The 26,486-nt window shown below is 41.7% G+C and overlaps 1 protein-coding gene across 1 annotated transcript in view; it reads right to left on the bottom strand.

Moving 5' to 3' along the window:
* Positions 1-26,486, bottom strand: part of LOC140463277 (broad substrate specificity ATP-binding cassette transporter ABCG2-like) — a 126,011-nt gene that overhangs the window by 43,229 nt on the left and 56,296 nt on the right. Inside the window, exons 6-9 of the mRNA XM_072557034.1 lie at positions 19,287-19,438; positions 5,666-5,761; positions 4,022-4,275; positions 3,843-3,925 (exon numbers count right to left, since the gene is read on the bottom strand). Coding sequence (XP_072413135.1) covers positions 3,843-3,925; positions 4,022-4,275; positions 5,666-5,761; positions 19,287-19,438 — 585 coding nt within the window. The remainder of the gene's footprint in view (positions 1-3,842; positions 3,926-4,021; positions 4,276-5,665; positions 5,762-19,286; positions 19,439-26,486) is intronic.

Consider the following 26,486-nt stretch of genomic DNA (forward strand, 5'->3'; position numbering starts at 1 on the left):
GAACCTTCCAGCTCAGCGAGCACACTTACATCCAGAACCTCAATCTGAGTCACAAATCTTCTCAAAACTTGTTAAAGTTCCTCTATCAGGTTACCATTTCTTTTTTGAAGGGAAAAGAGACCTAGTCTAATAATCTTTTAAAAAAATGATGACCCACACAATATGTTCTAACAGTGGTTCGATGCAGGTTTAGCAGAACTTCCTTGCTATTCAATTTTATCCTTTTGCTTTGCTTTTAATGACTTTGTTAACTTATGGCATGACTTTTAGAGAATTGTATTTGTACTCAAAGATCCCTTTGCTCCAATATCCTACCTAGGCTTGCACATTCTGAACTGAATTAAATCATTTAGTGTCACTTGTATTCAATATAAAATACAGTGAAAATTGTTTACACCACTCATATTAACTTAGAATAATTTTTTTAAAAAAGATAACTTAAAGAGAGAGCAACTTTTCTTTCTCCACTGCAGGTTTCCAAGACTATGTCATACTGCCACCAGAGTACTGCTCTGGCCTTCCCAGCCCACACCATGCTGCTGCCAGGGGCTCACTCCATGCAGGAGCTAGAGTTCTCCCCAGACGTCATAGGCCAACTGACTGACTCTGTAGCCACACTGCCTCTGAAGATGCTGCCACTGCTCCGGAGCCCATCAAAGCCATCTTCACACCGATCAGCTCTCTTTATCTGGTAAATATGAGGAAAAAAAGGAAGAAGAAAAAAGGAAAAGAAAAAAAGGGGACAAAGAGTACAAGCCTAGACACTGTCTACTCCACCACCACCATCTTGCAACCAGGGTAAAGGTTCCAGAGACATGAATCTGGGACTTGTTGGTTGTTCATTGATGTTTGAGAACTTTGATATGTGTTCATAAACCCTCCCCATCCCTCCGGCAACTCGCGCACTCCCTCTGTGGTCCTGTATCCTCACCGCCTGCAGATGAGAAAGAAAAGCATCTTTGCTCATGCGTACTTTCACTGTGCATGCTCCAGACACTATGCAACACCTGACAGCTGTTTTCTTTGTACTAAAATGTACAGCATCACATTTATCTACGATGAACTTCATTTGTAGGAACTGAGAGATCTGGGTTATACTTGCACAAATCACTTTATGTGGTTAAAAAGACATGCTTGATCCTGAGCTTTATAAAGAAAGGCACAGATTGCAAAGTCAGGAATTAAAGAACCTTTAAAAAACACTGGTTTGGTGACAAGTAGAGTACAGCATTCAATTTTGAACATTACATTTTAGGAAGACTTTACATCAAATGCAGAAAAGATTCAAAAAAATGTTTCCATGGTTGAGAGACTTTAACAATGTGTTGAAGTAGAGAAGCTGGAATTGAGTGCAGACATGATACAGATATTCAAAATCCTACGGACTTAGAGTAGATAGAAAGACACTCTTCTCTGGAAGAAGGGTTAAGAGACAGATGATGTAGATTAAAAGCAAAGAGTCAAAGCCAACTTGAGAAATAACCTTCTTGGAAGGAAAAACCAATTGATAGCATTTATATTGTCTATTGTATTTATTGGTCTTGAGCCTGTTTTTTACCTGCAAGAGAAGGAATAACTTATTCTTGAGTAAGTCTGGGCCTGAAATATTAAACAAAATACACTGGCTATCATTTAGTGGTGGCTGGCAACCTTGACCAAAGGACTACAGGCTTGCTGCCACTCAGCCACTGATTTAGTCACTCACATCCTCAATTAGTTGGAGCAGACCGCAGCAGCACCAGAACCAGGTGACTGCATCAAGCAGTAAGGGCTTAAGATGCTTGGGGAAGTTGAGAGAAAGCCTAGGTTGCTCAAGATGGTTCTAACTCCACCTTCAGCCTTGTCATCTTGCCATCTGTCTCCTCAAACCCCTTTCCTCACTCCTCCATGAGACTACTACTCTCCTCCTGACTTCCTCCAAACCAATCCTGGCTCCCCTTATCCCTTCACCAACCACTCTCCACCCCAATTCTTTCCTCCCCACCACATCTAGTCTTTTTTTCTTTCTCAACCCCACCTCTCAGTCTTCTTCTGTCTCCCATCCCCTGTCTCTCTCTCTCTCTCTCTATCTATCTATCTTAACACCCAGACTATGTGCGTGGTTATGATCTAGAATACACTTATAGAAAGGGTGGTGAAGGCAAATATAATTATGGCTTTCAAAATAAAATGTGACAAACATCCTGCTTTCCACATTGTATACATTTGAATTCATTCAAAGCGTTGCTGCCCGCACCCTAACTTTATTTTTAGATTACATTAGATTGTTGCATGAAGGACTTTTCACTTATCAGCTTTAGAACATAGTAAATAGGGGTTGGAATAGGCATTTCAGTTCCTTGAGCCTGTTCTGCCATTTGGTACGATAATGGCTGATGTTATCTCAGTCTCAACTCCTCTTTCTCCTCCTTAACTTTACTCAATAACTAAGAATCCACTGCATTCTGAGGTAGTGAATTCTGCAAATTTCAGAGAAATAATTTATCGTCACCTCTGTTTTAAATCTGCTATCCCTTATCCTAAAACTATGATCTCTCATTCTAGATTGCTCCGTTTGTGTTTGCTCAACTGCATTGACTCCTACTTTGACAACAACTCCAATAAGCCTAAAAATCTAATTTTCAGAACCCTCCATACAAACTCACGTCTCCCTCCAGCTCATATTTCTTCACAATATCTGCACTCTTCTAGTTCTTAAGTGGGATTAGAACACAGAACATTACAGCGCAGTACAGACTCTTCAGCCTTCGATGTTTCGCTGACCTGTGAAACCAATCTGAAGCCCATCTAACCTACACTATTCCATTATCATCCATATGTTTATCCAATGACCATTTAAATGGCCTTAAGGTTGGCAAATCTACTACTGTTGCAGGCAAAGCATTCCATGTCCTTACTAATTTCTGAGTAAAGAACCTACCTCTGACATCTATCCTATATCAATCACCCCTTAATTTAAAGCTATGTCCTCTTGTGCTAGCCATCACCATGCGAGGAAAAATGCTCTCACTGTCAACCCTATCTAATCTTCTGATCATCTTATATGTCTTAATTAAGTCACTTCTTAACCTCCTTCTCTCTAAAGAAACCAGTCTCAAGTCCTTCTTCTTTTCTTCTTAAGACCTTCCCTCCATACCTAGCAACGTCCTGATATTTAGGGTTACACCATAAATAATCTTTTTATATACCCACTATAAATTATTTTATAATGAGAACTGCTAAAATAACCATACCTGTGATGCTACTGTAAAGCTTACATTCGCAAAAAAGATATGAAATGCTTATAAAGCTGATTTCCATTATAAAGATAGTGATAGCAACATATAATAGTCAAAGGCAGGAAGAAATCTACGTAGATTAATTATTTATAATATACAATCAATGGATACAGTGATTGGATGAATTGGTAGATTCTACTAAATTCCTGCTATCAGACCATACAAGTCTGGCTGAATTCATTACAAAGCAATAGGTAGAAGGTTATATTGAGTTCCTGCAAATTCTTAGATTTTCCATTTGATCTTGCAAGGTCCTGCTCCTTAAAATGTTAGTCATCTAAGTTCACAGTTGAAGGAAGTATCAAAGTTATGCTGAGAGATCCATTACAGAGATCCAGGAACCTGTGAGATCCAATGTAACCTGAGCAGATAGCCCCTGCCCCATGCAAATGGCAGGCCACATGCCAGTTGCACAGTCATCTACTAGTCCCTTTCATTAACTCAGAAATTCCAGGATCATAGCCCTTGATTTTTTTTGATGTCCTGACCACTTTCAGGAGACAAACAAACTGGTAAACTGCAAGAAGTTAACAAACCCTTTTCCACAATGAATTATCTATGTACCTGTTTTGAATTCCACTTGAATCAAGTTTTACTCCAAAATAGATTGCACCAAGAAAGAATCCCAGAAGACTATTAAGAAAAACCTGCATTGAGATTGTAGAATAATGTTAAGTCACTTCAGCAGACATGCACAAAATTCACATATATTTAAACTAATGCTTAAATCAGATTCCTCTCACCTCGGCGATAGATGACTGTGGGTTTCGAATAAAATTCTTAAATATCCGATTACTAACCCAGAAAAGTTGATGTAAGAAGCTTGTTGTATATGTAATTGACTGCATTTGCATTTCTTTTATTTCTTTATCACCTCTGTTTCCTTCTATCTGCATAAGTATTTCCACTGTCTCTTGATACTGGCTTGATTTCATATAGGATTCAGCCAGCTTCTCTGCAAAAGTTTTTTCATGTTTCATGTCTGACATTGATTTTCCTGCAACTGAAAAAATAAAAAATCTGTAAAAATACCAGCATTTCACCTTGAAAGGTCATAGACCTGAAACATTAACCACATTTCTCTGCAAAGGTGTTGTCTGACCTGCGGAATTTGACTGTTTAGTTTAAGAATTTGACAATTTCAGTACTTTGTTGTGGTAATAATAATTAATCATGCAAATTTTCAATTACATAGTACTTTTAATATTAAAGAGCATCCTCAGGTTCCCTCTTTTAATGGTAAGGGAAATGTGACCTAGTAATAAGTAAAGATACTCACAAATCCTTAAGTTTAGATTCCTTACAGTGTGGAAACAGGCCCAACAAGTCCACAACAACCCACCAAAGCGCAACCCACCCAGACCCATTCTCCTACACCTAACACTACGGGCAATTTAGCATAGCCAATTCACCTAACCTGCACATTTTTGGACTGTGGGAGGAAACCAGAGCACCCGGAGGAAACCCACGCAGACACGGGGAGAATGTGCAAACTCCACGCAGTCAGTCGCCTGAAGCGGGAATTGAACCGGGGTCTCTGATGCTGTGAGGTAGCAGTGCCACCCATTAAACTTGAAGAACTGGTCCAACAATCAATTCTTTTTGATCTGCTGCCCACTCCATGTGCCCCTGAATTTTTATTCCTTGTCATTCATTTGGCCATACCTGCCTAAAATAATACTTAAAGAAAATTTTGGGGTTTCAGTTTACTTAGAAAAACTGAAGTTTTTGGTGGTATCAGTTATTCTGCCAGTTGTTGTGGTATTAGTTATTCAAAAGAGATCCAAAGAATACATTTTACAAATTTGTGTTCATGGCAGCTCTGCATCAGGACATGTACTTTGGGAACTTGAATTGAGTTCAGTACAAGAGTGCATAGTATTTAAACAATGTGGAGAATCAAATTGGTTTGATTCCAGCCTCAGGCAACTGTGTGTGGAGTTTGCACATTCTCCTTGTGTCTGTGTGGGTTTTCTCCGGGTGCTCCGGTTTCCTCCCACAATCCAAAGATGTTCAAGTCAGGTGAATTGGCCATGCTAAATTGTTCATAGTGTTAGGTACGTTAGTCAGAGGGGGATGGGTTACTCTTTGGAGGGGTCGGTGGAGACTTGTTGGGCCAAAGGGCCTGTTTCCACACTGTAGGGAATCTAATATAATCTAATCATCTGTTTGGCCAAACTCCCATCCTAACAGTCCAATAATTTGAACTCCTGCATTAGGACACACATAATGAAACTTGTCATTTTCTTTCTTCAGTTGTATGTTCAAAACGTTAACCACAATATGCTTCATTTCTCTGTAAATCAAAAATCATTTGTTTTAGGAGGAATAATGAACTCAAATATCTGAAATATCATCATAAATACCTGAACTTTCATTGTCAAAACCTGCTGCCAGCTGATGATTTTCTTTATTATTAGAGTCTCCATTCATAACATCTAAAAAGAAATCCGCTGGATTGTTGAAGGTTTCGCACTCATAGCCTAAAACAAAAGACACAACCTCAATGCTTATATACTGGAATACCTTGCAAAATCAAGTACCTGGGAATTTTAATGAAACCAATTACTTTATATCCCCCTTTACAGGCCTTTCCTACTGTTACAGACAAAGGAGAAGAGACAAACTCAAACCCCTAATTGCCTTCCTCTCTATCTGCAATCACTGTGGTTTAGTTTTGAAAAGGTGTGTGTTTCTAAACCTCTGTTAGTCACTTTATATGGACCAGCAGCAGCAAACATTTTGTGGGTTTAGACAAATATACACTCATCCTGAAAGATCTAATACTGCATCAGTCAAATTGCACACATTCAGATCGTGCTCTTCTACAAGTATGAAACTGACCGTGTCGTTATCAGTTCATGGATTCTTGATAATCCAGTAAAGGAGGAAGTCTTTCCCCCTCCTGACTTGGATTTGGGATAAGTTCAAGTAGTTGGGGTTGAGTATCCAAAATAATTGCAGATTTCATTGAAGAGAATGCTGTTCATCAGGTTACGTAGACATGCATTTATGGCTGTTATATCAGGGGTCTAATTTCCTTACAGGAGAACCTGAAGCTCTGAAACCATGCTGGAAGGTTTGTTATTAAGCTTCTCAGTTCTTGAAAGCTAAGTTGGCAGAGCCTTTCTCTACAGCTGCTGACTTGTCAGTGTTCGTCAGAAGATCTATGGGATAACAGAAACATTGTCCCTCAGGTCCCTTTTAAATCTTTCTCCTCTCAGCTTAAAAATCCTCTCTCTAGTTTTGAACTCCCCCACTCTAGGGAAAAGACCTTTGCTATCCACCTTAATTATGCTCCTCATGATCTTATAAACCTCTATAAGGCCACTCATCAACCTCCTACGCTCCAGTGAAAAACGTCCCAGCCTATCCAGCCTCTCTTTATAACTCAAACACTCCAGTCTCAACAATGTCCTTGAAATTCTATCCCGGTCGACTGGGACAACACATCCATCTTAGGACAAGCCAAACAGAGACATGCACGAGAATTCCTAAAAACATGGCATTCCAACCGGAACTTTATCAACAAGCACATCGAGTTAGACCCCATCTACCACCCCCTGAGAAAAGGAACAGGAAATGACATCACCAACCCAAAGAAACCCAAACATATAAATAGAAACAGGAATCATGTATACTGCTTTGCCTGAGGCCCACTGAAAATGTTACCTAGTAGGGTGATGAAACATCTGGAAATGAACCTCCCAACTCAGCAAGCAAGCCTACATCCAGAACCTCAATCTGAGCTACAAATCTTCTCAAAACTCACTATCTCATTTGGATAGTCAGTATGGCTTTGTGTGTGGGAAATCATTGAATGGCATTGTGTACATGGACTTTAGCAAGGTCTTTGACAAGGTACCGTATGTAGGTTCTTGAATAAGGTTAAATCTCATGGGATCCAGGGAGAGCTGGCCAAATGGATGCAAAATTGCTTGAAAGTACAAGGTAGTGGTAGAGGTTTGTTTTTCAGAATGGAGGCCTGTGACCAGCAGTGTATCACAGTGCTGTTACTTGTCACTTATAAAAATGATTTGGATGAGAATTTAAGAGGTATGGTTAGTAAGTTTGCAGATGACATGAAGATTGGTGGTATAGTGAAAAGAGCGATCTGGGAATACAGTGAGATCTTGATCAATTGGGCAAGTGGGCTGACGAATGAAAGATGGAGTTTAATTTAGAGCTAGAACAAACAGAGTTGTTGTCTTCGGTTTGTAGCCCATGCCACGTGCTAGCGAGGTGAGGAATAGGGAGAGAGAGGATTTGAACACATGACTACAGGGATGGTGCAGGAGGGAAGGTTTTGGACTCCTGGTAAATTGGGGCTCTTTCTAGGGTAGGTGGAACCTCTACAAACAGGATGGTCTTCACCTGAGGGGTTCCAATATCCCGGGGGGGAAAATTTGCTAATGTTCTTTGGGTGGGTTTAAACTAATTCAGCAGGGGAATGGAAGCAAAAATTGTAGCTCCAGCGTCCAGGAGATTGTGAGTACTGAAGTCAGAACTAAGATTTCAAGAAGCAAGAAGTTGGTTTGAAATGTGTACTTCAATGCAGGAGCATCCGGAATAAGGTGGGTGAACTTGAAGCATGGGTTGGTACCCGAGATTTTGATGTAGCCATTTCATAGACGTAGGTACAACAGGGACAGGAATGGCTATTGCAGGATCCAGGATTTAGATGTTTCAATAAGAACAGAGAAAATGGTAAAAGAGGGGGTGGTGTGGCACTGTTAGTCAAGGACAGTACTACGGTTGCAGAAAGGACATTTGAGGACTTGTCTACTGAAGTAGTAGGGCTGAGATTAGAAACAGGAAAGGAAAGGTTACCCTGTTGGGAGTTTCCTATAGGCCTCCAAATAGGTCCAGAGATGTAGATGATAATAGGAAAGCAAAGATGATCTTCGATAGGAGCAAGAGTGACAGGCTAGTTGTTATGGGGAACTGGGGGACTTTAACTTTCCAAATATTGACTAGGAATACTATAGTTCAAGTACTTTAGATGGGTCAGTTTTTGTTGAATGTGTGCAGGAGGGTTTATGTAGACAGGCCAACAAGGGGCAAGGCCACATTGGATTTGGTACTGGGTAATGAACCAGGCCAGGTTTGGAGATAGGTGAACACTTTGGTGATAGTGACCACAACTCAGTTATGTTTACTGTAGCAATGGAAATGGATAGGTATGTACCACAGGGCAAAAGTTATAGCTGGGGGGAAGGCAATCACAATGCAATTAGGCAAGACTTAAGATGCATGGAATGGGGAAGGAAACTGCAAGGGACGGGCACAGTTGAAATGTGGAGCTTATTCAAGGACAGGCTACCGTGGGTCCTTGATAAGTATGTACCTGCCAGGCAGGGAGGAAGTTGTCGAGTGCAGGAGCAATGGTTACTAAGGAAGTTGAATCTCTTGTCAAAAGGAAGAAGAAGGCTTATGTTAGGATGAGCTGTGATGGCTCAGTTAGGATGTTTGAGTTACAAGTTAACTAGGAAAGACCTAAAGAGAGAGCTAAGAAGAGCCAGGACAGGACATGAGAAGTCACTGGCGGATAGGATCAAGAAAAACCCTAAGGCCTTCTATAGGTATATCAGGAATAAAAGAATGACGAGAGTAAAATTAGGGCCAATCAAGCATAGTAGTGAGAAGTTGTGCGTGGAATCAGAGGAGATAGGGGAAGTGCTAAATGAATATTTTTTATCAGTATTCACACTAGAAAAAAACAATGTGGTTGAGGAGAATATTGGGATACCAGCTACTAGACAAGATAGGATTGACGTGCATAAGGAGGTGTCAGCAATTCTGGAAAGTATGAAAACAGATAAGTCCCATGGGCCGGATGGGATTTATCCTAGGATTCTCTGGGAAGCCAGGGAGGAGACTGTCGAGCATTCAGCTTTGATCTTTATGTCATCATTGTCTACAGGAATAGTGCCAGAAGACTGGAGGATAGCAAATGTTGTCCCCTTGTTCAAGAAGGAGAGTAGAGACAACCCTGGAAATTATAGATCTGTGAGCCTTACTTTGGTTGAGGCTGTTTTCATTAGAGACAAGGAGGTTGAGAGGTGACTTAATTGAGTCATATAAGATAATCAGAGGGTTAGATAGATTGGACAGTGAGAGCCTTTTTCCTCGGATGGCGATGACTAGCACGAGGGAACATAGCTTTAAATTGGATATAAGATTGGATATAGGACTGATGTCAGAGGGAGTTTCTTTACTCAGAGAGCAGCAGGGACATAGAATGCAGTGCCTGCAACAGTAGTAGAACTGCCAACTTTAAGGACATTTAAATGGTCATTGGATAGGCATATGGATGTTAATGGAATAGCATAGGTTAGATGGGCTTCAGATTGGTTCTAAAGATCGGCGCAACATTGAGGGCCGAAGGGCCAGTACTGGTCTATAATGTTCTCTGTTCTAATTTAGATAAATGCAAGGTCTTGCATTCTGGTGTGTCAAACCAGGGCAGGTAGGGCCTTGGGGTGTGTTATAAAACAAAGACATCTAGGTTAAAGGTTCATAGCTCTTTGAAAGTGGAGTCACAGGTCGTCAGAGCGGTGAAGAAGGCTTTCGGCATGCTTACTTTCATTGGTCAGAACATTGAGCATAGGAGTTGGGATGTCTTGTTGCAGTTGTACAAGACATTAGTAAGGACACATTTGGCTGGTCAATTATACAAATATCACTGCTAAGGGCCTTGCAATTTTTTCCCTAGTTTCCCACCATGTTCTGGGATTATCACTTAATTAGGTCTCGGAGATTTATCCACTTTTATGTTTTTAAGACCTCCAGCACCGACTCTTCCATAATATGAACCATTTTCAAAAAATCAGTCTTTATTTCCTTGCATTTCCTAGACTCCATAACTTTCCCCACAGTAAAAACTGACACAAAATATTCATTTAGTATCTCTCCAATCTCCACATAGACAATCTTGTTGATCTTTAAGGGGCCCTATTATCTCTGCAGTTACAACTTCAAAGCAAGTTTATGGGACTCTTCCATTGACAGAAATCTAGCTTTCAGAAGAAAAGTGGAGCCAACAGCCTGTTCATCTGTTTAGGTCGATATAAATGATTGCTTATTGGAATTTAGAGAAAACAGAAGTGTGCTTTTAGAACATAGAACAGTAAAGCTCAGTACAGACCCTCGGCCCTTGATATTGTACCAACCTTTTATCCTACTCTAAGACCAGACTAACCTACATACCCTTCATTGTACTATCTTCCATGCACCTATTCAAGAGTCGCTTAAATGTCCCTCTTGTATCTGACTCTATTACCAGTGCTAGCTGTGCATTCCACACCAAGAGGAAAAGGGAAGCATGCATAAGGTCTAGGCAGCTAAGAACAGAACGGGCCCTGGAAGAATATCGGAAGAGTAGGACAAGTCTTAAATGAGGAATCAAGTGGGCTAAAAGGGGTCATGAAATAGCTTTAGCGAGCAGAATTAATGAGAAGCCCAAAGCATTTTATTCTTATATAAGAAGTAAGCGGGTTACTAGAGAAAGGATTTGTCCACTAAATGATAATGAAGGAAGGCTGTGTGTCGAACCTGAGTGAATGGGTGAGATTCTGAATGATTACTTTGCATCAGTGTTTACTGGGGAGAGGAACATGATGAATGTTGAGATTAGAGATAGAAGTTTGATTAGTCTGGATCACCTTGACATAAGTAGGGAAGATGTGTTGGGTAGAGGTCATTAAGGTGGACAAATCCCCAGGACCGGATGGGATCTATCCCAGGTTGCTGAGGGAGGCGAGACAGGAAATAGCTGAGGCCCTAACAGATATCTTTGTGGCATCCTTAAATATAGGTGAGGTGCCGGAAGACTGGAAGGTTGCTCATGTTGTCCCCCTGTACAAGAAGGGTAGTAGGGATATTCCGGGTAACTACAGACCAGTGAGCCTGACGTCAGTGGTGGGAAAGTTGCTGGAGGAGATACTGAGGGATAGGATCTATTTATATATAGAGAAAAATGGCTTTTTCAGTGATAGGCAACATGGTTTTGTGCGGGGGAGATCGTGCCTTACCAACTTAATAGAGTTCTTCAAGGAAGTGACCAAGTTGATAGATGAAGGAAGGGCTGTTGGTATCATATACATGGACTTTAGTAAAGCGGTTGACAAGATTCCCCATGGTAGACTAATGGAAAAGTAAAGTCATATGGTGTGCAAGGTTTTCTAGCGAGGTAGATAAAGAACTGGTTGAGCAACAGGGAACAGAGAGTAGTAGTTGAAGGAAGTTTCTCAAAATGGAGAAAGGTGACCAGTGGTGTTCCACAGGGGTCAGTGTTGGGGTCACTGTTGTTTGTAATATACATAAATGATCTGGAAGAGGGCACTGTTGGTATGATCAGCAAGTTTGCAGATGACACGAAGATTGGTAGAGTAGCAGAAAGCATAAGGGACTGTCAGAGAATACAGGAGGATATAGATAGACTGGAGAGTTGGGCGGAAAAGTGGTAGATGGATTTCAATCCACACAAATATGAGGTGATGCATTTAGTCAAGACTAATTCTAGAGCGAATTATACAATGAACGGAAGAGCCTTGGGAAAAGTTGATGGGCAGAGAGATCTGGGAGTGCAGGCCCATTGTACCCTGAAGGTTGCTGCACAGGTGGATAGAGTGGCCAAGAAGGCAGATAGTATAATTGCCTTCATTGGATGGGGTATTGAGTATAAGAGCTGGCAAGTCATGTTAACATTGTACAATACATTGGTTCGGCTGCATTTAGAATACTGTATATAGTTCTGGTTGCCACATTACCAAAAGGATTATGGATGCTTTGGAGAGGGTGCAGAGAAGGTTTACGAGGATGTTGCCTGGTATGGAAGGTGCTAGCTATGAAGAAAGGTTGATTAGGTTAGGTTTATTTTCATTAGAGAAAAGGAGATTGAGGGGGGACCTGATTGAGGTTTATAAAATCATGAAAGCTATAAATAGGGTGGATAGAGACAAGCTTTTTCCTGGGGTGAAGGATTTAATAATGAGAGGCCACACTTTCAAGGTGAGAGGTAGAAAGTTTAAGGGGGATACATGCGGCAAGTACATCACACAGAGGGTGGTGGGCATGGTAGACTAATGGAAAAGTGAAGTCATATGGTGTGACAGCAGAGGTGGTTGAGGCAGGCACGGTAGATTCATTTAAGATGCGTCTGGATAAATGCATGAGTAGGTGGGGAGCAGAGGGATACAGATGCTTAGGAACTGACCAACAGGTTTAGACAGTACATTTGGATCGGCTCAGGCTCGGCGGGCTGAAGGGCCTGTTCCTGGGCTGTAAATTTTCTTTGTTCTTTGTTCTCACCACTCTGTGTAACGAACCTACCTTTGACATCTCCCCTAAACTTTCCTCCAATTACCTTAAAATTACTCCCCATCATGATAACCATTTCCGCACTGGGAAAAAGTCTTTGGCCATCCACTTTATCTATGCCTCTCATCATCTTGTACACCTCTATCAAGGCACCACTGATCCTTCTTCATTCCAATGAAAAAAGCCCAGCTCTCTAAACCTTTCTTCATAAACATGCCCTCCAGTCCAGGAAGCATCCTGGTAAATCTCTGCTGCAACCTCTTCAAAGCTTCCACATCCTTCCTATAATGACGCGACCTAAATTGAACACAATCTTCCAAATGTAGTCTAACGAGGGCTCCACAGAGCCGCAGCATAACCTCGTGGCTCTTAAACTCAGTCCTCCTTGCTATTGAAAGCCAACACACTATATGCCTTCTTGACAACCCTATCAATTTGGGTGGAAACTTTGAAGGATCTATGCACACGGAGCCCAAGATTCCTCTGTTCCTCCGCATTGCCAAGAATCCTGCCTTCAACCCTGTATTCTGCATTCAAATTCAACCTTCCAAAGTGAATCACTTCACACTTTTCCAGGTTGAATTCCATCTGCCAATTGTTCAACCCAGTTCTGCATCCTGTCAATGTCCAGTTGCAACCTACAACAGCCCTCTACACAATTCACAACTCCACCAACCTTAGTGTCATCGGCAAACTTACTAACCCACCCTTCCACTTGTTCGTCCAAGTCATTTATAAAAATCACAAAGAGTAGATGTTCCAGAATCAATCCCTGCAAAAACACCATGGATCACCAAACTCCAGGCTGAATACCAACACATCTACCAACACTCTATCTTCTATGGGCCAGCCAATTCTGTATCCAGACAGCCAGATTACCCTGTATCCCAAGCCTCCTTATTTTCTGCATGAGCCTACCATGGGGAGCCTTATCAAAGACCTTGCTAAAATCAATGTACACCACATCCCCTGCTATACCTTCATCAATGTGTTTTGTCACCTCCTCAAAAATGTTCAGTAAGGTATGTGAGGCATGATCTGTCACTCACAAATCCATGCGAACTATCTCTAATCAAACTATGGTTTTTCAAGTAATCATAAATCCTGTCTCTTAGAATTCTCTCCAATACTTTACTCATCGTAGATGTGCGACTAACTGGTCTGTAATTCCCAGGATTATCCCTATTCCCTTTCTTGAACAAGGAAATAACATTTGCTGTCCTCCAATAATTTGGCACTCCTCCAGCGGACAGTGAGGATGCAAAGATCATCACCAAAGGCGCAGCAATTTCTTCCCTCGCTTCCTATAGTAACGTTAGGTATATCCCGTCTGGCGCAGGAGATTTATCTATCCTCATGATTTTCAAAACTTTGAGCATATCCTCCTTCTTAAAATCAACCTGTGCGAGCACATCTGTCTGTTTCACGTTGTTCTTAGAAACGTCAAAGTCCCTCCCACTAGTGAATACTGAAGTAAAGTACTCATTAAGAAAAAAACATATGTAAAGGATAGACAGGATAAATTGAGTGAATCCTTAGAAGAGTATAAAGGAAGTAGGAGTATACTTAAGAGGAAAATCAGGAGGGCAAAAAGGGGACAATAGATGGCTTTGGCAAATAGAATTAAGAAGAATCCAAAGGGATTTCACAAATACATTAAGGACAAAGGGTAACTAGGGAGAGAATAGGGCCCCTCAAAGATCAGCAAGGTGGCCTTTGTGTGAGGCCGCAGAAAATGGGAGAGATACTAAATGAGTATTTTGCATCAGTGTTTACTGTGGAAAAGGATATGGAAGATATAGACTGTAGGGAGATAGATGGTTACATCTTACAAAATGTCCAGATTACAGAGGAGGAAGTGCTGGATGTCTTGAAATGGGTAAAGGTGGATAATTCCTCAGGACCTGATCAGGTGTACCCGAGAGCTCTGTGGGAAGCTAGAGAAGTGATTGCTGGGCCTCTTGCTGAGATATTTGTATCATCGATAGTCACAGGTGAGGTGGCAGAAGACTGGAGGTTGGGAAACGTTGTGCCACTGTTTAAGAAGGGCAGTAAGGACAAACCAGGGAACCAGTGAGCCTGACGTCAGTGGTGGGCAAGTTGTTGGAGGGAATCCTGAGGGAGGGATGTACATGTATTTGGAAAGACAAGGACTGATTAGGGATAGTCAACATGGCTTTGTGCGTGGGAAATCATGTTTCACAACTTGACTGAGTTTTTTGAAGAAATAACAAAGATGATTGATGAGGGCAGAGAAATAGATGTTATCTATATGGACTTCAGTATGCGTTTGACAAGGTTCCCATGGGAGACTGACTAGCAAGGTTAGATCTCATGGAATACAGGGAGAACTAGCCATTTGGATACAGAACTGGCTCAAAGGTAGAAGACAGAGGGTGGTGGTGGAGAGTTGTTTTTCAGACTGGAGGCCTGTGACCAGTGGAGTGCCATAAGGATCGGTGCTGGGTCCTCTACTTTTTGTCATTTACATAAATGATTTGGATGCGAGCATAAGAGGTACAGTTAGTAAGTTTGCAGATGACTCCAAAATTGGAGGTCTAGTGGACAGCGAAGAGAGTTATCTCAGATTACAACAGGATCTTGACCAGTTGGGCCAATGGGCCGACAAGTGGCAGATGGAGTTTAATTCAGATAAATGTGAGGTGCTGCATTTTGGGAAAGCAAATCTTAACAGGACTTATACACTTAATGGTAAGGTCCTAGGGAGTGTTGCTGAACAAAGAGACCTTGGAGTGCAGGTTCATAGCTCCTTGACAGTGGAGTCACAGGTAGATAGGATAGTGAAGAAGGTGTTTGGTATGCTTTCCTTTATTGGTCAGAGTACTGAGTACAGGAGTTGGGAAGTCATGTTGCGGCTGTACAGGACATTGGTTAGGCCACTGTTGAAATATTGCGTGCAATTCTGGTCTCCTTCCTATTGGAAAGATGTTGTGAAACTTGAAAGGGTTCAGAAAAGATTTACAAGGATATCGCCATGGTTGGAGGATTTGAGCTGTTGGGAGAGGCTGAACAGGCAGGGGTTGGAGCGTCGGAGGCTGAGGGGTGACCTTATAGAGGTTTACAAAATTATGAGGGGCATGGTAAATAGGCAAAGTCTTTTCCCTGGGGTTGGGGAGTCCAGAACTAGAGGGCATAGATTTAGGGTGAGAGGGGAAAGATATAAAAGAGACCTATGGGGCAGGTTTTTCACACAGAGGGTGGTACGTGTATGGAATGAGCTGCCAGAGGATGTGGTGGAGGCTGGTACAATTGCAAGATTTAAGAGGCATTTGGATGGGTATATGAATCAGAAAGGTTTGGAGGATATGGGCCATGTGCTGGCAAGTGGGACTAGATTGGGTTGGGATATCTGGTCGGCATGGACGGGTTGGACCGAAGGGTCTGTTTCCATGCTGTACATCTCTATGACTGTATGAACTCTCCTACCTCCTCCAACTCCAGGCACAAGTTCTGTCCGATATGCCTGAATAACCCTACCCTCACTCTGGTCATCCTCATGTTCCTCATGTTAAGTATAGAATGCCTTCAGGATTTCCTTAATCCTACCGGTTGAAGCATTCTCATGCCGCCTTCTAGCTCTCCTAAATCTATTCTATAGTTCCTTCCTGACAATCTTGTAATCCTCTCAGCCCTGTCTGATCTTTGCCTCCTCAACCTTAAATAAGCTTCCTTCTTCCTCTTGATGAGATGCTTCACATCCACTGTTACCTACCATCCCTTCCTTGCCTCAATGGGACCAAACCTGTCCAGTACTATCAGCAGCGTCTCCGCAAACAACCTAAATGCACAGTTCTGTCTTGCTTTTCCCAGAGAACATCTGTTCTCAATTTAGGTGCCCCAGTTCCTGCCTAATAGCATTATAATTACTCCTCCCCCAATTAAATACTTTCCCATACCATCTGTTCCTATCCCTCTCCATGACTATAATAAAAGGTCAGGGATGTTTTATCACTCTCACCAACATGCTCTCCCACCAAGAGATTTGACATCTGGCATGGTTCATTGGCAAGCACCAAATCCAACAAGGCCTCCCCTCAAGTCGGCCTATCTATATACTGAGTCAGGAATCCTTCCTGGACATACCTGACAAAAACTGCTCCATTCAAACTATTTGAACTAAGGAGGTTCCAATCAATATTAGGAAAGTTAAGGTCACCCATGGCAACAACTCTGTTACTTCTGCAAGTTTCTAAAATCTGCTCCTCCATGTCTCTGTTGCTATTTGGAGGTCTGTAGAAAACTACTAATAAAGTGACGGTTCCTTTCCTATTTCTTGATAGTGTGATCAATATTTAGCCCTGTGCCAATATTCACAGACTCATAGAAGTCTACAGAACGGAAACAGGCCCTTCAACCCAACTTGCCCATGCTCCACAATTTACACAATTAAACTAGTCACATGTGCCTTCGTTTGATCTATATCCTTCCATACCAACCCACCTATGTACCGGTCTAAATGTTTCTTAAATGAGAAATTGTATTCACTTCCGCTGCTACCTTTGGCTGCCGTTCTAGATATTCACCATCCACTGTGTGAATAAAACGCCCTCAGGATCCTTTTGTATCTCTCCTATCTCATCTTAAACTGAGGCCCTGTGGTTTTAGACTGCTCTGCCTTGGGGAGAAGTTATTGGCTATCTCCCTTATTTATGCCTTCATGATTTTATCAACCTCTATAAGGTCACCTCTCAGTCTCCTATGCTCTGGGAAAAAAAACGTCCCAGACTATCCAAGCTCTCCTTAAAACTCAAAACTTCGAGTCCATATTTCATCCTTCTAAGTCTTTTCTGCACTTTTTCTCGTTTAAGGTCCTTTCCATAGTAGGGTGATGAGAACTACATGCAGTACTACAAATATAGCCTCACCAAATAGAACCACATAAATTCAAAGTGGAACTTTACAGTAGTGCTTCACAGGAGGCAACATAACACTGATGACGTCACCTAGAAAGGGGATGAAATGTCTGCCAACAAATGTACCAGCTCACCAAATAGACAAACAACAAATCCAACCAGCTCTCTTCACAAAACTTTAAACTAGCATGGACCTTCCATCATAAGTAGACAAGGTCTAACTCCTATCACCAGTGTCATTAAGTGTCTCTTTATATCCTTTGACATACAATAACAAAAGTAGATCACATGGAATACAGGAAGAACTAGCCATACAGATACAAAATTGGCTTGAAGGTAGGAGACAGAGTGGGGCGGTGGAGTATTGTTTCTTGGACTGGAGGCCTCTGACCAGTGGTGTGCCGCATGGATCAGTGCTAAATCCACTGGTTTTTGTCATTTATATAAATGATTTGAATGTGAACATATGTGTGGTTAGTCAGCTTGAAGACGGACAGCGAAGAAGGTTGCCTGAGAGTAGAATAGGACCTTGATCACATGGACCAATGGGGTGTGAAGTGGCAGATGGAGTTTAATCTTGATAAATAACAACATTTTGGTAGGGCAAATCAGAGGAGGATGTATACATTTAATGGTAAGGGCCTGGGAAATGTTGCTGAACAAACAGACCTTGGGGTGCAGGATTATTGTTCCTTGAAAATAGAGTCGCAAGGAGACAGGGTAGTGGATGTTTGGTATGCTTACTTTTATTGGTCAGTGCATTGAGTATCGCAATTGTGAGGTCATATTGGAGCTGTACAGGAGATTGGTTAGGCCACCTTTGGAATACTGTATTCAATTCTGCCCTCCCTGCTATAGGAAAGATGTTGTTAAACTTGAAAGGTTCAGAAAAGGAAGTTGCCAGGGTTAGAGGGTTTGAGCTATAGGGAGAGGCTGAAAAGGCTGGGGCTGTTTTCCCTGGAGTGTTGGAGCCTGAGGGGTGACCTTGTAGAAGTTTATAAATTATGAGGGGTCTTTTTCTCAGGGTAGGAGAGTCCAAAACTAGGGAGCATAGGTTTAAAGAGAGGGGGAAAAGATTTAAAAGGGACCTAAGGGGAATTTTTTTCACACAGAGGGTGGAAAGTATGAAATTAACTGCCAAAGTGGTGGAAGCTAGTACAATTATAACATTTAAAAGGCACATAGATGGGTAAGGATTTAGAGGAAGTGTTTAGAGGGATATGGGTAAAATGGGACTCTGTTAATTTAGGATATCTGGTCAGCATGGATGAGTTGGACTGAAAGGTCTGTTTCCGTGCTGTACACCTCTATAATTCTACGTCTCTGTAAACATATTATCCAGTGATCAAACAATTAAGAATATAGGAAATAGAAGCAGGCCCAAGGGTGATGCTTGATAATTATTAATTTAATATGTAACACGAATGATTTGGTAGTGTTAAAAAAAAACCCAGAGGTGTGTTATAGCATTTTTGTAACAGAAAAAACAGAAAAGAATACAAAAAAGAGATAGGAGCATGAGGAGTCCATTCAGCTCCTCAAACATGTTGTGTTGTTCAATGAGATCATGTCTGATCTTCTATCTCAATACAATTATCCTGCACTTTCTCCATATGTTTGCAATTCCAATCAGAACAAATCTATCAATCTCAGTTTTGAACATTTCTAATGAATTAATGTCCACACTCCTCTGGACAGATAATCCAAAGATTCAACATTCTCTGAGTGTATGTAATTACCAATGAGTGCCCCCAACCTTTGTATACTTAATCCTAACCCATACAATTAACATCTGATAAAAAGTGTTTCTCACCAATAGATGAAAAGTACTGTAATGCTGTGCTGGCTGGACCATGATATACCATTCTTCCATTCAACAGCAGTGTCAGGCTATCAAAAAGTTTAAATATGAAGTATTGAGGCTGATGGATAGAGAATATAATAGTTCGACCATATCTCGATAGGCTAGAATGAAAAAAATAAAAAAATCACGAAGTGTGTTGAAAATATGCTTCGAAACTTACAGGAAACTCCACAAGGTCTCTTGATTGATCATTACGACTTCAAGCAGGACATCACAAAAACTTTCTTTTTCACATCTGGGCAGAGTCATTGCCAATTTTTAACACAAGACAAAAATTCCTGGGAGTTAGCACAAAGCAAATTTCAAATAACGGATCCACTGCCAAATACAGTAAGGGCTATCTAATACTTGACAATGACAAGAAAGTTAATCCATTACCAGAATCTACCGAAAACATCACAGTCATATGTTCTATTTCTGGGAAAAGTGTGCAAAGGAATAATGTGGGTATTTGAATTGACATTTGAATAATCAGGAGAAGCAGTAGACAGGGGTTTAAATGGAAATTATGTTCTGCCTACTTTTTTTCAATTGGTAAGATATACTTGGAACTGTTTGTGTGCTAATCACTCCCACTGAAATGATTTGAACATGCTATTGGTTCAGATCATTAGGTCGTCCATTTGAGGCTGGTGGATAGAGAATATAATAGTTCGACCATATCTCAATAGGCTAGAATGAAAAAAATTTAAACATCACGAAGTGTATTGAAAATATGCTTCAAATCTCACAAGAAACTCCACAAGGTCTCTTGATTGATCATTACGACTTCAGCAGGACATACCAAATAGCCTCACCAAATAGAACCACATAAATTCAAAGTGGAACTTTACAGTAGTGCTTCACAGGAGGCAACATAACACTGATGACGTCACCTAGAAAGGGGATGAAATGTCTGCCAACAAATGTACCAGCTCAACAAATAGACAAACAACAAATCCAACCAGCTCTCTTCACAAAACTTTAAACTAGCATGGACCTTCCATCATAAGTAGACAAGGTCTAACTCCTATCACCAGTGTCATTAAGTGTCTCTTTATATCCTTTGACATACAATAACAAAAGTAGGTCACATGGAATACAGGAAGAACTAGCCATATGAATACAAAATTGGCTTGAAGGTAGGAGACAGAGTAGAGTGCTTGAAACGGAAGGGGGAACTGACTACGAGTCCTGTGCTAACTTCCAGCCGTGGAGCTTTCTGGCTGCTATCCAAAACATCCCTAAAAGTCTTCCCATGATCATGGAAAATGGTTGTGATTAACTGGCCTTTACACCTGCTACTTTCAGATTCTCCATTTTCAAAGACTGCTGTTCACCCAGCAGTGAGGCAGGAAAATTAATGAAAAAGACATTAATGCATTGCCCCTTTTAAGTAAACTTAATTACATCTGCAATAGAACTTCTCATTATATTAAACAATTCCAAAGACTCCCCAAAAAGTACAATTAGGGTTAACAAAAAACCTTCAGCTTGTGCAACCCAAAACATCTAACAATTCAAAATGGCCGTGATGTATGAAATTGTTATGCAAGCTTTTAGTCTTAAATTATTATTACATCTAAGCGCATGTAAGCTCGATCATGATTGTTTCAGAGAGCTGAATCTTGTGCATCCTTGGCTGAGTGTGAGTTGCATCAACTTTTTTGGGGGGACTCTCTCTGTGAGACCAACAGGATTTCTCAACATTTTCAAGCCTGCCTCATTAACTACCTAACCCACCCTTATGGTGTCCCTCATATCCGATTCGATTCCAATCTCACCACACATGTTCCTACTACTTATCAGACATCCACCAAAAGACTAGCATCATTGACACCCACGCCATCTTTAAAAGGGTGCTGTGCGTATGGATCAGTGTTGGCAAAGCCAGTGTTGCCCCCTAACTAGCAGTGTAATGGCATAGCAGCCACACTGCCCATGGCACACTGCAGCATGGCTGAAACTCCCTTGTACATACAACCCCAGTCTCTCACCCCCGTCACTGTTTAACCACTAGGTTACACACTTCACCTGTTCTTAGATACATTGCATCTGACTCCCCTCTACTCTTTCTCCAATACCCACTGGAAACTTACATCTTGTCATTGCCCAGTAGGAGAACATCTTGTTAATTACTAGCAAATTATTCAGATAAGAACAAACATGAACTTTTATGACAGCCAACAAAAATAAACAGGCTGCAGTTCATACTCACAATGCAAACCAGATGCTCACATCTTGACCTTGAAAGTCCGTGATGGTCTTCTCACCCATCTGGCATCTACTGGAACCAAGTGTTAATTAGGTCCTGTCTGCATTGTGCTAATGCAGCCGAGTTCTGTCAAGGAGAGTTTCGTCCAGCTCAATTACCTCATCATTCTTCTTGGACATCTGCTCCTGTTCTCCTAATTCCTCAGCATCTATCACATCGCCTCATCCTCAGCTCCAATTGTGCAGAGCACAGCATGCCAGGATGATGCAACACAATCTATCTGGACGACATTGAATGATACCCAGTTGGAACCCTACCTTGAGTTGCCCTCTCATCTATTGAATCATCAATTTTGTAAAGGTACTGCACCAGCTGAGTGACCAACACATTGCATCCCATGGGATGTGCAGGGAATGCCTGCTGTGGTCTGGCACCATTTCCATCCCAAATCCTCAACCAATTCACTTTCTATTGCTTTCATTAGATTCCATATTTACATGACTTAGATGTTCCTCTTGACTTGCAGCATCCTTGGAACTTCCACAAATGATGGGTGCTTTTGTCCAGCAGTCACACCTTTCAAATTATTTCCATTAATGTTTGCACCTCTGAGATGACAATTTTTATTTAGTTTGCTCTAATGACATATAATATTTTTTACAAGGACAAAATGAACTGGCAATTAGCTATATCTTGTTAATTACAAGAGACCTTTCTAGTTGGACAAGGAAGTGGTTTTTCTCTACCGTGCTAGATAAAGCAGGCCCTGTAGTTCCCCTTAATTAAACGATAATATTAATAATTTTAATTATGAGCAGCAACACAGTGAGCTGACATGCCCACATAATACTTATCACAGATAAATTTTGATTCCTTTGTCAATATCCTTAGCTACCTCTAGACCCAAAATTATTCAATGACTGCCTCCATTGCTCTGTGGGGAGAAGAGTACCAAAGACTCTCTGACAGACAAAAATTCAATTATCTCAGTGTTAACTGTTACTTTTATGCTGTGTTAAGTGGTACCTTTGTGCTGTGCCCCCAGTTCCATTCTCTCCCACAAGGTTTGATTAGATTCTCTACAGTATGGAAACAGGCCCTTTGGCCCAACAAGTCCACACTGACACTCCGAAGAGCAACCCACCCAGACCCATTTCCCTACCTAATTCACCTAACACTACGGGCAATTTAGCATGGCCAATTCCCATGACCTGCACATCTTTGAACCATGGGAGGAAACCGGAGCAGACCCACGCAGACATGGGAGAAGGTGCAAATTTTACACAGACAGTTGCTCGAGGTGGGAATTGAACCTGGGTCCCTGGCGCTGTGAGGCAGCAGTGCTAACCACTGAGCCACCATGCTGAAATATTCTTTCAGTGCTCACCCATCAAGGGCCTTGATCACTTCTCATTCTTCCAAAGTTCAGTGGAAATCGGTCCAGCTTATCTGGCCTTTTCTCATCAGATAATCCTACCTGGGTATCACTGCATATTCAACATGCCTGGTATACTGCAAACCAATCAAAAGGCAGGACTATTGAATCTTGTGAATTTTTAACAGATTATTCAGAGCAATGATCGAACAGTCAAAACAATTACATCCAGAGAAAGTATATTCCTGTTAGGGTGAAAGGAAAGGCTGGTAGGTATAGGGAATGCTGGATAACTGAAGAAATTGAGTTTGGTTAAGAAAAAGAAGGAAGCTTTTGTAAGGTATAGACAGGATAGATCAAATTAATCCTTAAAAGAGTATAAAGGAAGTACGAGTATACTTAAGAGGGAAATCAGGAGGGGGAAAAGAGGACATGAGATAGCTTTGGCAAATAGAATTAAGGAAAATCCAAAAAGGTTTTACAAATACATTAAGGACAAAAGGGTAACTAGGGAGAGAATAGGACCCCTCAAAGATCAGCAAGGTGGCCTTTGTGTGGAACCGCAGAAAGTGGGAGAGATACTAAATGAGTATTTTCCATCAGTATTTACTTTGGAAAAGGATATGGAGGATATAGACTGTAGGGAAATAGGTGGTGACATCTTGCAAAATGTCCAGATTTCAGAAGTGGAAGTGCTGGATGTCTTGAAATGCATAAAAGTGGATAAATCCCCAGGACCTGATCAGGTGTACCCACAAACTCTGTGGGAAGCTAGAGAAGTGATTGCTGGGCCTTTTGCTGAGATATTTGTATCATCGATAGTCTCAAGTGAGGTGCCAGAAGACTGGAGGTTGGCTAGTGTGGTGCCACTGTTTAAGAAGGGTGGTAAGGACAAGCCAGGGAACTATAGACCAGTGAGCCTGACGTCGGTGGTGGGCAAGTTGTTGGAGGGAATCCTGAGGGACAGGATGTACATGTATTTGGAAAGGCAAGGACTGATTAGGGATAGTCAACAAGGTTTTGTGCGTGGGAAATCAAGTCTCACAAACTTGACTGAGTTTTTTGAGGAAGTGGAAGACTGATTAGCAAGGTTAGATCTCACAGAATACAGGGAGAACTAGCCATTTTGATACAGAACTGGCTCAAAGGCAGAAGATAGAGAGTGGTGGTAGAGGGTTGTTTTCAGACTGGAGGCCTGTGACCAGTGGAGTACCACAAGGATCGGTGCAGGGTCCTCTACGTTTTGTCATTTACATAAATGATTTGGATGCAAGCATAAGAGGTATGGTTAGTAAGTTTGCAGATGACACCAAAATTGGAGGTCTAGTGGCAGCGAACAGGGTTACCTCAGATTACAACAGGATTTTGACCAGTTGGGCCAATGGGCTTAAAGTGGCAGATGGAGTTTAATTCAGATAAATGTGAGGTTTTGCATTTTGGGAAAGCAAATCTTAACAGGACTTATACACTTAATGGTAAGGTCCGAGGGAGTGTTGCTGAACAGAGAGACTTTGGAGTGCAGGTTCATAGCTCCTTGACAGTGGAGTCACAGGTAGATAGGATAGTGAAGAAGGCGTTTGGTATGCTTTCCTTTATTGGTCAGAGTATTGAGTACAGGAGTCGGGAGGTCATTTTGCGGCTGTACAGGACATTGGTTAGGCCACTGTTGAAATATTGCGTGCAATTCTGGTCTCCTTCCTCTCGGAAAGATGTTGTGAAACTTGAAAGGGTTCAGAAAAGATTTACAAGGATATTGCCACGGTTGGAGGATTTGAGCTATTGGGAGAGGCTGAACAGACTGGGGCTGTTTTCCCTGGACCACTGGAGACGGAGGGGTGACCTATGAGGGGCATGGTAAATAGGCAAAGTCTTTTCCCTGGGGTTGGGGAGTCCAGAACTAGAGGGCATATATTTAGGGTGAGAGGGGAAAGATATAAAAGAGATCTATGGGGCAAGTGTTTCACACAGAGGGTGGTACATGTATGGAATGAGCTGCCAGAGGAAGTGGTGGAGGCTGGTACAATTGCAACATTTAAGAGGCATTTGGATGGGTATATGAATCGGAAGGGTTTGGAGGGATATGGGCCGGGTGCTGGCTGGTGGGACTAGATTGGGTTGAGATATCTGGTCAGCATGGAAAGGTTGGACCGAAGGGTCTGTTTCCATGCTGTACATCTTTATGACTCTATGACTCTAATTCAATTATCACATCCAACATTATCATTTTGCAGTGCAGAGGCATTCTATTTCTCTATACAGACACATCAACCTAGCAAAGGGGCAGCACAGTGGCTCAGTGGTTAGCACTGCTGCCTCACAGTGCCAAGTACCCGGTTCGATTCCAGCCTCTTGCAACTATCAGTGTGGAATTTGTACATTCTCCGTGTGTCTGCGTGGGTTTCCTCCAGGTGCTCCGGTTTCCTCTCACTCCAAAGAAGTGCAGGTTAGACGAATTGGCCCTACTAAAATGCCCATAGAATTCAAGAATGTAGAGGCTAGATGCATTAGTCCGGGATAAATATAGGATAATAGGGTAGGAGAATGGGTCTGGGTGGGTTTCCCATTGGAGAGTGTGGGCCTTTTGAGCCAAAGGGGCTGTTTCCACACTGTAGGGATTCTATAAACTCTAAGTGCACCTTGAAATGTAAAAGATATAAATGCAAGTTCTTTCTTTCTTGTTGAAATTTTTGCCAAGAAAATTCCAGTTGATGTCTTACCTGATATATTTGTATAAGGGTTCACACGAGAAACAAAAGCTCTCAGCACCAGAGACAAAAGGTCAATTCACTATGCTGTCAATTCTTTCCTGCCCTCTGCCACCAAAACTTTTACATTTGCCTTTGACTCTTAACTATTCAAATGCTTTCCATATGAGCCCCTTTCCTGCACCCTTCATAAACTTCTACTGTGCAAATCTCTGCTGCATGGTATAGGCCACTCTTAGAATACAGTGTATAATTCTGGTTGCCCTGCTACAAGAAGGATGTTAAACTAGAAAGGATGCAGAAAAAATTTACAGGATTTGGCCAGGACTGGAAGATTTGAATTGTAAGGAGAGGCTGGATAGGCTGGAACCTTTTTCTTTGGAGTGGTGGAAGCTGAAGGGTGACCTCATAGAGGTTCATAAAATGATAAGGGGCATAGGTAAGGTGAATAGCAAAAGTCTTATTCTATTTAGTGGAGTCCTAAACTACATGGCACAAGTTTAAGATGAGAGGGGCAAGATTTAAAAGGGACCTGAAGATCAACTAGGATGGGTAGCTAAATCAGAAAGGTTTAGTGGGATATGGGCAACATGCAGGCAAGTAGGACTAGTTTAGTTTGGGAAACCTGGTCGGCAAGGATGAGTTGGGACGAAAGGTCTGTTTCCATGCTTTATGACTCTATGACTCTATGTATCCTCTTCCACACTAAGTAGCTGATCTACTTCCACTTCTGGTTTCTCAACAATTTAAATTAAAATGTTATCTTCTATGATCTCACTCCACCCTATTTGGGTACTCTCTTCTAGCTCTATAACCCTCTTTCCCTCAGTCCAGTCTGCCTGACATTTGAGTATGACCCCATCTTCAAAGCCTGG

Source organism: Chiloscyllium punctatum, chromosome 38, assembly GCF_047496795.1.
Source record: "Chiloscyllium punctatum isolate Juve2018m chromosome 38, sChiPun1.3, whole genome shotgun sequence".
Lineage (NCBI taxonomy): Eukaryota > Metazoa > Chordata > Chondrichthyes > Orectolobiformes > Hemiscylliidae > Chiloscyllium > Chiloscyllium punctatum.